The sequence below is a fragment of the Elgaria multicarinata genome, chromosome 8 (assembly GCF_023053635.1).
Source record: "Elgaria multicarinata webbii isolate HBS135686 ecotype San Diego chromosome 8, rElgMul1.1.pri, whole genome shotgun sequence".
In the NCBI taxonomy this organism is placed as follows: Eukaryota; Metazoa; Chordata; class Lepidosauria; order Squamata; family Anguidae; genus Elgaria; species Elgaria multicarinata.
Genome location: NC_086178.1, coordinates 76,057,968 through 76,072,050, shown reverse-complemented (window position 1 = coordinate 76,072,050; position 14,083 = coordinate 76,057,968). Strand labels below are relative to the sequence as shown.

General features: G+C 38.9%; 1 protein-coding gene across 2 annotated transcripts in view; it reads right to left on the bottom strand.

Annotated features, from left to right (window-relative positions):
* The window catches only part of PTPRE (protein tyrosine phosphatase receptor type E), a 129,818-nt gene that overhangs the window by 38,556 nt on the left and 77,179 nt on the right, over positions 1 to 14,083 (bottom strand). The window contains exons 4-5 of one of the 2 annotated variants that reach the window (XM_063132810.1): positions 4,499 to 4,601; positions 4,112 to 4,185 (exon numbers count right to left, since the gene is read on the bottom strand). In XM_063132810.1, the coding sequence (XP_062988880.1) occupies positions 4,112 to 4,185; positions 4,499 to 4,601 (177 nt within the window). Of the gene's footprint in view, positions 1 to 4,111; positions 4,186 to 4,289; positions 4,448 to 4,498; positions 4,602 to 14,083 lie in introns of those variants that run through there. The other variant, XM_063132811.1, reaches the window with a different exon arrangement.

Genomic DNA, 14,083 nt, shown 5'->3' with positions numbered 1-14,083 from the left:
TGTTTGTGCAAGGTCTTTGATTTATAATTGAGGTATTTTAATAATTAATATGAAACATAAATAGAAACAGATAAATGAATACCCAACAAGCAATGTAAACAGGTTTATGATCATGTGAAGTAGCTTCTTTAGAGAAATCATGATACAGGTGGCCACAATGTTAGGTTCCTGCTAACCTTAGTTAGCAAATAGGAGCGTGTGCTCCATTCCACTGCCTGGCAAGTATTCCTTCTCCTTCACTTAACTGTAGCTAGGCAGTTTGTATTATATATTATGTTAAGGAAAAACCCCTTTTAGCCCTACTTACAGTGAATGTGTGTGTTGTTGATCAAAATTGTGTGTGTCGGGGAATATTTATACATTTGAAAATTTATATTCCACCATTCCACTTCAAAAATGGAAACATTCAGCATGTTTTACACAATAAACCCCAAGTATAAGATAGACAGACAACAACATTGGTTAGTTTTTGGCATCAGATGAAAATAATCCTTTTCCAACAGGACTTTTGTTTAACAGTTGGGCCTCTGTTTCAGAGCAGGATAGCTGAAGGGCAGTATATATTTAATTTGACACAAACTGACTTCTGTATATTTCATAATGATAATTTATTGTATATTGTGACTGCCCTGGAATTCTTTTACAATGGAAGTCAGGATATAAAAACTTCATGAAACGAATACACAAAAAATAGAGTTAAAATACTATAAAGGAACCAATTAATAAGCAAATCATAAATATTACCAAACTGTAGATAAATCACACAGGCAATGAGGTAGAAAAATGAACTTCCCAAAACACCAAATTCCACATTCTGGCTGCCAAAAATAAAAGGTCATCCTGGGATAGAAAGGACTGTGAGCACTGTCCATGAGGCTTAGTATGCATCAACCTACTTTTATTCTTTTTAGGCAAAACAGACTTACTGGACCCATAATCAGTATGTGATGATGGATTAGCACAAATGTTTGTAGAAAGACTCGATTTGGGGGAAAACTATCCAACAACTGAATATAAGGTTTTTATAAAACACACACACACACACACACACACACACACACACACACCAGTAGAAGCTGCAGTTTAATAATTCTAAACTCATAGTTGAACAAGTTCAATTTCACAACCTTCTGTAGAGAAGGAGAAACCCGTTTTTAGAAACACCCACCCCCTTTCTTCAACGAAATCTGACACATTGTCTATTGCTTCATTAATTTTTTAACTCTTTGTATCAGAAAAGACCTACAGTGCTCTAGGCTAGTACTTTTTATTTTCACTTTGTATGTGCATGGTTAACAGTTTCGTACTTGGAAATGTAAGAGAATGAAGCCAAGCTATAAGAAAGCAAATGGGGTGGAGAGAAAAAAATGAAATAATTTGTCCTGTTTCCCTCTGCTTTTGTTTAATTATTGTATGATTGTACTATAGTTCTGCTTTAATATATGGGTGCCCTATCTTCCAAAACTTGCTATACTCGTACCTCTATTAATGTTATACATGAACACTGGTGCAACGATGGGTCTAATGCTATAAATTGTGAGCAGAGCTATAAATTTTAACAAACTTCTGAATTCTGCCTCAAAGCTTGTTCCGACTCGAGTCAGTATCAGATTGAGGTTTTTCTATTTTTGAATGAAAATCTGTGTGTATTTTCATGTATAATTCTCCAAATGTACACATCAATTGTGCGCATCTTTGAAATGTATCCATCCTTCTTCCATTGATTAAAGCATATTTGTGCACATTTTTCAAAGTACACATTTTTCCATGTGCATTTTTCCAATGTACGCATGTTGTCAAACACTGGGGTGGGGGGGCTGTTCCGCAAATCACATTGCAAACTCAGAAAAGTGCAGAATTGGACCTCAGAGGGGGGGGCTGTCTACATTCAGTTCAGAAGGTTCAAACTGGGTGAATCCTGATCAAAAACAAACTGAAATAAAATTCTCATACATCCCTAGGCATAGGTGGCTGCAAGGGAAAGGAAAACACCCTCCACCCCATATCACCTTCTACCAGCAGTAGCGTTCTCCTCCCAGGAACTCTGAATCCAAGCCACTGAGGCAGGATCTACACTTCTGCTTTAAAATGGTTTAAAACAGTAGTGACAACTGTTAGGGCCCAGGAAACTCTCCATATACAGTTTTCAAACCATTATCAAAGTGTCATATTCTGCTTGGTGTAGATCTGGCCTGAGACAATGTTCCTGAGGGGTTTTTTTTCAGCCTGAGGGCCACACTGCAACAGTGGTGGGGCAGATTAGACTGGCCACACCACATTCTTCCACACACTAATTACACATACATACATATTCACCCACATACACATAAGATACACATTCACACACACACCAAGATTGTGCTGCACTGCGAGTAAAGCCATGGAAGGCTTGTCCCAAGCCCAAGTGCAGCATGGGAAGGGAGCTATTTAGAAGGATTTGTCTCTGGATAGGGGAGGGTCAACCCTTCCTTGAGGAGAGTTGCAAACCTCTCCTCATCGTGCAGCACATGGAGGGGGGCAGGGTTGGCCTCCTTGGTGATCAATGTTTCAAGGGGAGAGCACAGTGCATGAGGAGGGCAGGGCCAGTCTTTTCCGCCCTGCAACAACCCATCCTCCGATGCCACTTGCATGACAATAAGGCTTCAGGAAATCAATCCATTAGCACCAGTGGAGGCACCGTAAGCAAGCAACTTGCAGTATGGGCAAGCAAGTTTTTGAGGGGAGTCACAAAGCACAATTACTCCATTTCTCCCCAGCAGTGACACTTCAGGCATTAAAAAGCTTTCACTGCCAGCAATGGAGTGTTTTTAAAAGCTTAATTAATGTGGGTTGGTGGGGGCAGCCATGGAAGGTAGGGCAGAGGGGGGATGGGGTTTATTCCACAGGTGTATGGTGACCAACTGTCAGGATTTCCCTGGATTTGTCCTGGCTTTTGTTCTTTCCATGGTGTCAGGGGGGATTTTCTATAATTTTCAATAATGTCCTGGAATGACACACCTTCCTCTTTAAGGCTGCCTTTAGCATGGCAGGAGGGAATGACATGCGTTCTTGAGGCACATCATTCCCCCACCCCGAGCTCCAATTGAGGTCTTAAAGGGGAAAGTGGGTCATTCGTGGACATTATAGAAAAGGCCCCAATTGGAGTGGATGGTGGTGGTGCAGAATGAAATCCTTTCCCCTCCTCCACTCCAATCGGGTTCTTTAAGGTGGCGGGGGAATAACGTACTTTCTGCAGGACTCAGAAAGCTGCTTCCCCACACACACACTAGGTGTCCTCTTTTTTGGTTTCCCAAATATGGTCACCCTACACAGGTGATATCCAGCAGGCAGGCCAGAGCTTCCCTACTCCTGATGCATCTGAAACACTTTGAACACTTGGAATGTAGTATATAAATACTAAGCATTAGTAACATCACACTAGCCATGATCAAGCACATAGACCAACATGCTTAAGCACCACTATTTTTAACCATGTGCTGTACTTATGTACTACAGCACAGTATTATTACATAATGAAAGCATTATTCATTCGCTGTTCTGTATTTTTTTGCAAGTCTAATTCACTTATTTAAGGTTGTTTCACACATTACAGTGAAATAAATCCAGATTTGCCTCCAACTGTTCGCTCAGCAGGATGCTACAACCAATTCTGACTTGTTCACATGTGAATCTGTATGGCACATGCATTTTCAAAATCCTTTTGGCACATTCACAAACATTTTGGTGTATTTGTTTGGATAGATAGATAGATAGATAGATAGATAGATAGCACCTCTCATCAAAATTGCAGTGTATACTTAATATATCTTTGTCTAACCTGACAAATGCTAATATTTAGTCTTCACTTAAAACAAAAGAATATATTCCATTTCCAATCTTTTCTTCCTGAATTAAAGCTTCCCTATGAAATCCTATAACCTGTTATAAATACAGATACATGTGACATGTTATAAAATATTAAAATATGTTTTAAAAAGTAAGAAATAGTTCTCAAATGCAATCTAAACTAAGAATAACTAATGTTTTAAAACGTATACATTTCTACTTTCAACATATTTTCCATCTTAAAACACGAAAAGTTCAATATGAAGAAAATTAAAGGTATAATTACCTTGTTCTTCTAAGATTCCATTTGGCATTTTTTTATCACTTGAATTCACAACTGCTTTTCTGTGTTTCCTGAACCTTAATAAATATAATGAGAGGCATTTAGGCAGAGGAAGTGTAGATCTCATGATAATAGATTACTTACAATTAACAAATACTACTGCCAATTATATTTCACAAACCACGTAATCCTGGAGAAACTTTTTCTAAACATCTCTCAATTCTAAACAGCTTCAGTTGGTGCAGAAAACAGTGTGCAACATCCTGTGCTTCTCTAACTAATGAGACTACAGTCAGAACAGCTGCCTGTATACACACTTTCATTTCCGTATTAGATCACATGGAAACAAGACATAACTAGTTCCAAACCAAGTGTCTGAGTCATGCTTACCTGAAAAAATAGCCAGCTAAAATAACTAAAATTATGAACACCAGAATCAGGATCAGCATTGAAGTCAATAGATGCTGTGGCTGGCCATTTACATTTGGAGGACCTAGGATTTAACAACAGAACCATGAAGTGTTGCAATGTTGTTTTGCTTAATCTCCAACACATAACATTACATACTTAATACTTACAAAAGTAAAAGCACACAAATTAGCCACATAAATTCTAGACAAATCTCTGGGCCAGTTCACGTGATCATGGACAGCAGTCATGCCATGGGCTGTTCTGGGGTGGCTTGTTAACCACAGCAACAATCCACCCCACCCAGATTATACATAACGATAAGCCTTGGCAACTGCCATCCATGGCCTGGATATTTAGAATGGCAGCTGGCATGTACCACAAGGCACCATGGCTTATTTAATCATGTGCTCCCTGTTTCTAAGTAATATTTTTTATGGAACCACCAAACCTTGGAAAGTAGATCTTAATATGAAAAAAGAAAGAAAGCCATAAGTGAAGTGAAATATTTTGGTAACTGTTTTCCTCACACTGTCAGCATTTATGCACATGTACAATCACAGATATCACTCTACTTTTGTTTGACCAATGTTAACATCTAATTATCCCTTCTGAATCTTTCACTTTCCATTTCCTGCAGCCCAAATGCTAAAACTGTAACGGATGTTTTTTTCCTGTAAATGACAATGCTGGGAAACCTAACGTCAGAGAAGAATGCAGAAATGGTTCCCTATAACCTGAACTTGAATGAATTAAAGTAGGGCTGATTCATTCATTCATTCACACTGCTTTAAGGACATCAATTATATTAAAATTATTTACAAATAGTTAACCCCGCACATCAAATGTTTTTTTTTGTTTTGTTTTTAAATTAGTTATGAGGGAAAGGATCTCTCTGATTCATCTGACCTGCACTATATTAGGGAATACCTATCCCCAATTTGGCTTTCATGCAAATGGGTTGGAGGGGTCACAAAACCTGGTCAGAAATAGTTTCCTCCTTTGCTAGCAGGGATCTGTCATCAGGCTACCACACAAACAAGGACATTCTTGGCTTTGTGGAATATATAACTGCTGGCTTTCAATGACTGACATCCAGAGCCAGCCCAAGACATTTTACTGGCTGAGATTAAGTAGGAAATACCACAGGAACTAAATATGTTATGGTACAGTAACTGTCTTAAAATACAGGAGGGGATTCTTATTATTACCTAGGTAACATAAAATGGAAGTGCAGATCTCCTGTTTATTGCCAATAACACAATTTATGAGGATGCAACACAGAATACAAATGGAGAATGGTATAGTCCTACAGCTTAGCAACAATGGAAGAAAATGTAAAGACTGTCAATAATACAGTGTAACAGAAGAAGGAACAATGCAGGAGAGAAAACAGACATCAGGAAAGGAGAAGAAAGAAAAGACAAATAAAAAGATATGGGTGATAAAGCAGTATATAGTCATAACACATACTAAAACAAACAATTTTTTTCACAATAATACTCAGAAGGCAGAAACAGAATCATTGTCTCAAGAATATTCAGGAATAGAAGTACCATGAATATTTAGTTACAGAAGCAATTTAGCTTTCTTCCACTTCCAATGTGGAAGGGTAATAACTCTCCTATTAAAAGTAAATAGCAAGGGAAAGCCATCCATATTTCCTAGAACACTTTGCAAGGTCCTAACCATCATCACCTTTCTTAAGTGGTAACCCAACTTTAATTTCTGAAAGACTTTTTCTGTCCATAATGAAATACACCTATCATCTAGAGTCAGGGCAACAACATAATTAGTGTCCACAGGACTATTCCAGACAAAGATAAAAAAGGATTAAAAAAAGTACTCTGCTTTTTTAAAACTTTAAGGAAAAGTAAGCTTAATGTTCACATTGTTAATAAGTCAATAACACAGAGAGAGAATTAGGAAGGTGGCACACAAATTTATTTAAAACACCCACCATTTAGTCTTTCCGGTAATCTAGATAAACCCAAATTGACAGTAATGCAATTTTCTTATACATTTTTGAAGCCTGATTTCTTTTGCTCCCATCTTTCAAACAAAGCAGTGAATGACTTTACATTCAACACAAAGGATTGTGCATGCGCAACAACGTGTTTGCTAAATGGTACCGCATGACAAGCTGCCATCTGAATTTGGCAAAGCTTATCATCAAGTTGAGATCAGATGAGTTATGCTGCTCTTGGACAAAGTAGCAGAAGGCCCACTTCACATGCTTGCACTTCTCTAGATTGGAGCACACATGCAAAGAACTGATCCAGTTATGATGCAAAATCACAATTGTACTGGGAAACATTGAGAGGAATAATACAATAATGGAATGTGTATCTTCAGTGAGTGATGTTCCACTACTATCACCTTCTAAAAATGCCCGATATAAAATCTGTTCTTGGAACGCTGGAAGGCATTCTTAAAAAGCAGGATCAATGCCTCAAAATTGCACCTATGTTTTCCATACCATTTTATTTCCTGTGCTGTGAAGGCATGGAAGGAGGGTAACTGGGTCTGCTTTACCAGCAAGAAGGTATGGATTAAATATGCAGATAAATAGATGCTAAAGACGATTCACATTCCCTGCTCATTTTGAATACATCTTCATAAGCAGAGTCTACTATTATGGTAACAACTTTGACTTTGTTGTGGCTATTCTTTGCAGCATGTTAACAAACGATACACGTCTAATGGCTCAAGCAAGGAGGGTGTTGTGGTTTTCACTAATGTTTCTTTGTAGGTTCATAATACTTGTCTCCCATGACTACAGAATGAGTTTCTTCAAGTGGGATTTGCAACAAAATGTTGTGTGTAAGATTATCCCCTAATGAGTAGGATTTATTTATTTATTTATTTATTTATTACATTTTTATACCGCCCAATAGCCGAAGCTCTCTGGGCGGTTCACAAAAAAGATTCCAGCCATTTCCTCCAGCCAGGGCCGGGCAAAGCTGGTAGTAGGCCCAGGCCAGATGGGAAATCTAGGCCTCATTTCAAAATACCCATGAAGTATTTTTAATCAGTTCTAAATACATATGAACTAGAATGATTTATATAAAAAGGTAATAGCAAGCACTTTTATTCAAGATGTATATGAGACATCACTTCTTCACATTCAGAAATGCTTTTTGTGCTTTTCTTTGGACAAATTCATCATCAACAACAGAAAAATCAAGCAACTTTGCCCAGGTGGACTCGGAGTAGGCCCCCTCAAAATCGTAGGCCCATGCCAACTGGCCCCACTGGCCCCCCCTCTGCCAAGCCCTTCCTCCAGCATAGAAAAGCTGTCAGAAACACAAGCAGGGCATCTTCCGCTAAGTTCTCTGTTTTTAGTTTCAACATGCCATTGCTACTGAGAATGCGAAGTCCTCATCATGCTTTTTTTTTCTGAGGAAGTTGCCTCTTAGGTTTGGCGTTTTAAAAAATATTTTCATACTTCTGCAAACCTAGGGTTTCCCCTGAGCATGTCAATACCTCCGTACACTTGTTTCTCATAGAGACCATTTTGGCTATAGGTGTAACTCCATTTCTTAGCCACTATACTACACTACAGAAAATCTTATGTACTAAGCTGAAATGTAAAAAATCCATATTGAGAGAATCTACCAAGTGAATTGTAGACTCTCATATGCAAATCTCCACCTGCAATATGCAGCTGGAGATGAAACAGTTTTGTGCTAAGCACTGCACTACATACACAGAACCACAGAAATACAAGGAGCAGCCTTACACTGCAATCATACCCTTTATCTATCTAGCTATCTATTGTCTGGTGTCCTCAAGATTGTTTGAACTACAACTCCCATTATTCCTGATCATTGGCCTTGCTGGTTGCCTACTCCTGGTCTATTCTGATGGACAGCAGCTCCTCAGGGTATCAGACAGAAGACGTTAAAGTTCACTAAAAGGGTATCTACATGTAAAAATATTGGGAAATCCTATTGTTGGCCAATTTCCGGTCACATACTAGGGTTTTCGATGACAGTGCTACATGCACTTCCTGATTTCAAGATAAAATTAACATTAGGAAATGGAACTCCCAAGCAACAGAACTTGTGAAGCTCCATCCTTCACTATCCTACTGAGATGTCAATGACAAGAATAGTTACAAACCAAGTCAATTTTAGGTGGCCTGAAACAAAAAAGACTGGTCAACTATCTGTGAACTGAGATGCATCAGATCAAAAGAAAGGGGCTGAAGTAAAAGTACAAAAGTATGTGATAGAGAGGAAAATAACAGAAGCACACACACCAATGTACAAGCATTTCGATATCACTGCATAACTGAAGATAGCTAATGTGAAGTAGAAAGAGAAAGCAGAAGACTGAGGCCTGGCCACATAATACTAAAATAACACCTAACACACAAGTGTCAATACAATCTACAAAGTTGTAGCTCTGAGTTTAGGGCTTTCAGCAAAATATACCTGTCCTGAGCTAAGTTGCTTGAGTTTGCTTTTCTTTCTCAACAGCTTCAAATACCACGTAATACCATGTTGGTGTTAAGCCCGAACTGCTATTTCTGCAAATGCTGTTATCCCCTCACCCCAAGAGCTAACCTGTGAATTGTTAAATTTCATGGAATGGCTGTTAAAAGGTGGGAACTGTCTTCCCCATGAAACATGCCAGTTTATAAACAAAAGCCCATTGCTTCATCCAGAATTGTTGGGTATATAAACTTTAGTTCCTTACTAAGTCTTACTGAGCTGTGTTACAAACATAACTCCTCATGTGTCTGATGAAATTGACTTAAGTCCATTATAGCTTATGCTGTAATAAATTAGTTGGTCTATAAAGATGCCATAAGACTAATTAGCAACAAACTAATGCAGCTACATCTTTGGAAATGAGCACAGGGAGTTGTTTTCCTTGTTTCACTTTTAATTTAATGCATTTAAATTAGAAATAGGGTAAGAATAAAGGCCAGTACCATCTAATAATAGAATCATAGAATAGCAGAGTTGGAGGGAGCCTACAAGGCTATCGAGTCCAACCCACTGCTCAATGCAGGAATCCTTCCTAAAGCATAACTGACAGATGGTTGTACATCCCATACAAGGCAAATCTGGCATTTAACAACATATGTTGAGTTTTTAACTGACAGATTGTATCTAATCTGTTTTTATGCTTTTTATGGTTTTAAAATTTGTATATCGGTTTTTAATGTTCACTGTTTTAATCTTTGTAAACCACTATGGGGCAGTATATAAATGTAATTAATCGTCGTCGTCGTCATTTTGAAAAGCAAAACAGCTTGCAAAGACGGACCAAGGCTGCATCTTATACATGCTTACCTAGGAGTAAGTCCTACTGAACCCAGTGGGAGTTACTTCTGAGTAAGCATGCAAAAGGATTTCACTGTATATCTCATGATTCAAACTATGTCTAAAGCTTATCATAGCTTTTCTACCTTTGTGCTAGTGGTGACTAAATTAGCATTACAACTCCCAAAACTTTTAAAACTACATAGATCACCAAATGTCACATGTTTACCAAATCATCTTCTCTTTGGGGCTTGTTTTGCAGTAGTTGAATATATATTTATCAAAATGGATCTGTTAGACAGTTTGTTTCTCATGCTTGCTTTTTACTTTTAATTGTTGAGTATGTTGGATTATAAAAAATGTTGGGATAATGATCAATCAAGATGCATTTGAGATGTCTCGGTCTCACGTATGTAAAGCAGACTTTAAACTCTACTCAGTTTGATGCCTACACTGCAGGACTGGGACATCTCTAGAAAATAAAACATAATAAAGTGGATAATTAGAAACACCTTGTTGCATTTCTAACATTTGCAAAGTTGCCATTTAATTTATGGGAGCTTGGGGAGAACTGTCATAGACATAGCGCTATATTTTGAGAAACCCAAGATTTAAAAGGAATATTTAAATATCTGTGTGTAGTAAGTTACTAGCTGGTCAGAAAATTTACTGGCCTAGTCAGTTTCAAGGTTCTCTTACCCATCCTCCACCCAACCCACCCAGGCAGCAGAAGTGGGAAGGAGACCCTGTGCTGGGTTGGTAGCTCCTTTTAGTTTTTTCCTTTATGCCTGGGAAACAGTTAGCATCTGAAATATGGAAGAATGACATGTATTGGCCTGGCATTATGTAAAGATGTACTGCATAGTAGTAGAGAGCTTGTGAGGACAAGGAATAGAGGTACACCTTAGTCTAACATCATGTTTTTCTGGGTTCTGTCCCTTTACCACTAGGTTCCACACCATGACATATAGGCTTTATCCCTTGATCCAACCATGTACTGCTTCATCCAAATATTAGACTTTGCTTTCAAGAATGGGCAATCCTAGTTTATGGGTTTTGTGTGTGTGTGTGTGTTGCTTATTTGTGTATAATCAATAAAGAATAGATATGAATACATTCCAACCTTTTCCAACACATGTTAGGATGTGTCCATTTTTCCAGATCTTGTTCCCAGAATAGTACTTCCAAAGTGGTATGCTTGATTATGACTCCACTTCCATGTTTTACTACAGGGAAGTAAGTACCTGATTGACTAAAGGACTACAATTATAGCTATATGGTAACTATATTTTAAATGGTGCATTTTATTTTGTTAAATCAGGAAAGCAAGTTTGGATTCTGTAATAAATAAAGTATTTTATATCTATTCTATTTTTCCTTAAATTTAACTTCTGCCAAGGTTCCCCCCCCCCCCCCCCAAATATGGCTTCAATGATATTCTGGAAATTGTACATCTTTTCCTCAGGTGTCTGTTTAAAGCTGGAGGTTGCAGAGGAGCTATAATCCCTTGTCTGCTACAAGTTGTCCACCCCACCCTAAACAAACAGCCTGAGAGGAGGGGTCTCAAATTAGGCAAAGGGAAGAATAGCAGCAGAAACAGAGGGCCAGTTCACAGAATCAAAATAAGCCATCTTGATTTAGTTAAATCAAGATGGTGCAGGGCACCGTTTCCATAATCACCACTTGGGTATGGGTTGTTGGGTTGTCAAATTCAGGTGGTGTGACTTGTTCGAGGGGGAAACAACCCTCCAATAACCCACAGGCCCAGTTCATACCACGATTTCAACAAAAATCATTTGTTGGCTGGGGAATGCTGAGAGTTATAAGACTTTTTTCTGTCTAAACATGCATAGGGTTGTGCTGTTAGGTGCCTTTAGAGGTCCATGAACATGGCATGAAGGGAACCCCTCCCAATAGGAGAAAAGGGAGAGAGAAATTCCTGTACTCCTGCTCTCCATGTTAATTTCAGATTAATTTATGAAACATATATGGTATTTCAGAAACTACTGAATCTCTGTCCCCAAACCCAGTTATCTTTTTTCTCTACTAAAATGAATGACATTATAAATGATTGTGGGCTGGGATACTGTTCCCCATAGACTAGAAAACTTAACATTAAAATATTGCATTGCCTGCTATTTATGCAAGGATAAGGGATGGTTGTTTAAAAGCAAAAACATGAAACCAATGTGTAATAAATCTGACTTACATGTGTTCTTCCTAAACACTACAGGAACAGCTGCTACACTATTTACTTCAGCTACTATAGTACAATTGACATACCTGTCTCCCCTGGGTATTACGTGGCTTTTGTCCAAAGTTCCTAGAGCAATTAGCATAATGGCTGAGCATAAAAGCTTCAAGTAATGCATTCCATAACGCTCTGCATGCAATGGTCTCAAAAGAACACAAGAGGTAAAGGGACTAATAGCGAGAAGGAACAGGAGAGTGAAGGAAAGGAAACTTCTTATATCTCTTCTTCTGCTAAACCAGAAACATATCAGTAAGAAATGCATAGTATGGACATGAGCTGAAGAGGCCAAACTGCCCTTTTTATTTTCTAAGAAAATAAATTCATAGGTCAGCTAGAATTATATTCTCTTTCCCCAGAGCCATCAGAGCAGTCAGCACTGGGGTGATGAGAAACAATACATCCTGGGGGAGGGGGGAACCCAACATTAACATCCTACTGGCAAGATCACCAATCCTTCAATACTCTCTCAATGCTTCTCAGCCAAAATGCCTCTTGAGCTAAAGCAAAGGAGACTGTTCCGTAGTGTTTAGTGAAGTTGTGAAGGGGGGCTGACAGGGGCCTAATCTACACCAAGCAGGATATTGCACTATGAAAGTGGGATGAAAGAGGTATATAAAAGGCAGGAGCCACGCAACTGCTTTATAGCGGTTTTGAAGTGTACTGACAACTGTTGAGGGCCATTGACACATACCATATCTAGGGGTGTGATCCGCTTCATTTAGAATCGGAGAAGCAACAGCGAACCAGGGTGATACGCCTCCCCTACAGGCGGAGAAGAAGCGGATCGGGGAGCTGGAGAAGCATGGCGAAGAGAAGCGACCATAAGCGGAGCGCTCCTCTTTTCGCGGAGTGCTCCGCCCGCCATTTTGGATTTTTTCACCCATAGGATTGCATTGCGGAAAAGATTAGTGGATAACTTTTTTGTTTTTCAAGCTATTTGAAACTCACTGTGCTTAGAGAGTCATGGGTGGGGGTCATTTTGAGCCTATTTTCAGCACTCTGCGTGGTGCGGTTTGCTTGCTATAATTTTTTTAAAAATAGGGTAAAAAAAGCAGGAGAGGTACCTTTTTGAAGTGCTGAGAGGCAGATTCAACTCCCAGTCATGATCACCTGACGAAGCATCCTCCAATCCCAAAGTTGGAGGGGGGGATAAGCAAAACGGGATACTTAGTAACTTGAGATACTGGGAAACTTTTCTTTCTTAGTCTCTGAACGGACTTTTCCCAGTGTTTTTTTAAACAGTAGCCCCACCAAATTCACAAACACAACCTGAAATCATATACTAAGCAAATAAATAACAGATAGGAAACACAGCACTGCTACCCACCCTAACCTTGGTGAATAACTGAATAGATATGGTGCAAGGGGATTAGGTCCCCTAGGGCATGTGGACGTGCCCAGTGCACACACTGTCCTGCCCTTGGAGGGTCATCCGAACACTCCAAAGCTTAAACAGTCTAGAAGCTAATGCTTGTCATGGTTTGAAGTGTCAGGTAGCTTCTTAAAGACTTGTACTTACATAGGGCCAGTCAAATTGGCATAATTCCCCCTCCCCCTGGGCACGTCCACTTTCCTCTTACTGGTAAAAGACAGACATAGCCTTTTTAAAAAAATTCTTCTTGTTTATTCAGCAACACTGCTGCTTTTAATTCCACCCCACTTTTGTTTGTTTATTTATTTATTTATTTATTTATTTATTACATATTTATACACCCCATAGCCCAAGCTCTCCTGGCTTTTCCTCTTCAGTGAAGTCAGGCAGGCTTTCATTGTGGTTCAACTCCTTATTATTATTATTATTGCTATTAATATTAATTAGTACTGCTATTATTAACGTTATTATTTTGTTGTTGTTTAATAATGGCTGTGATCACAATGCAGTCAATCAACTCTGAAGCAAGGATCACAAAGCTTTACTCTTATCCTCCTAGCCTCCTAGTTATGGGATGCAAAAGAAAAGGCATCTCTCTGTGCTGCTCCCGCCTCACAGGGATGGTTTGCATTACTGGTTTGCATTACCTTGGCTCACTTCCTTGT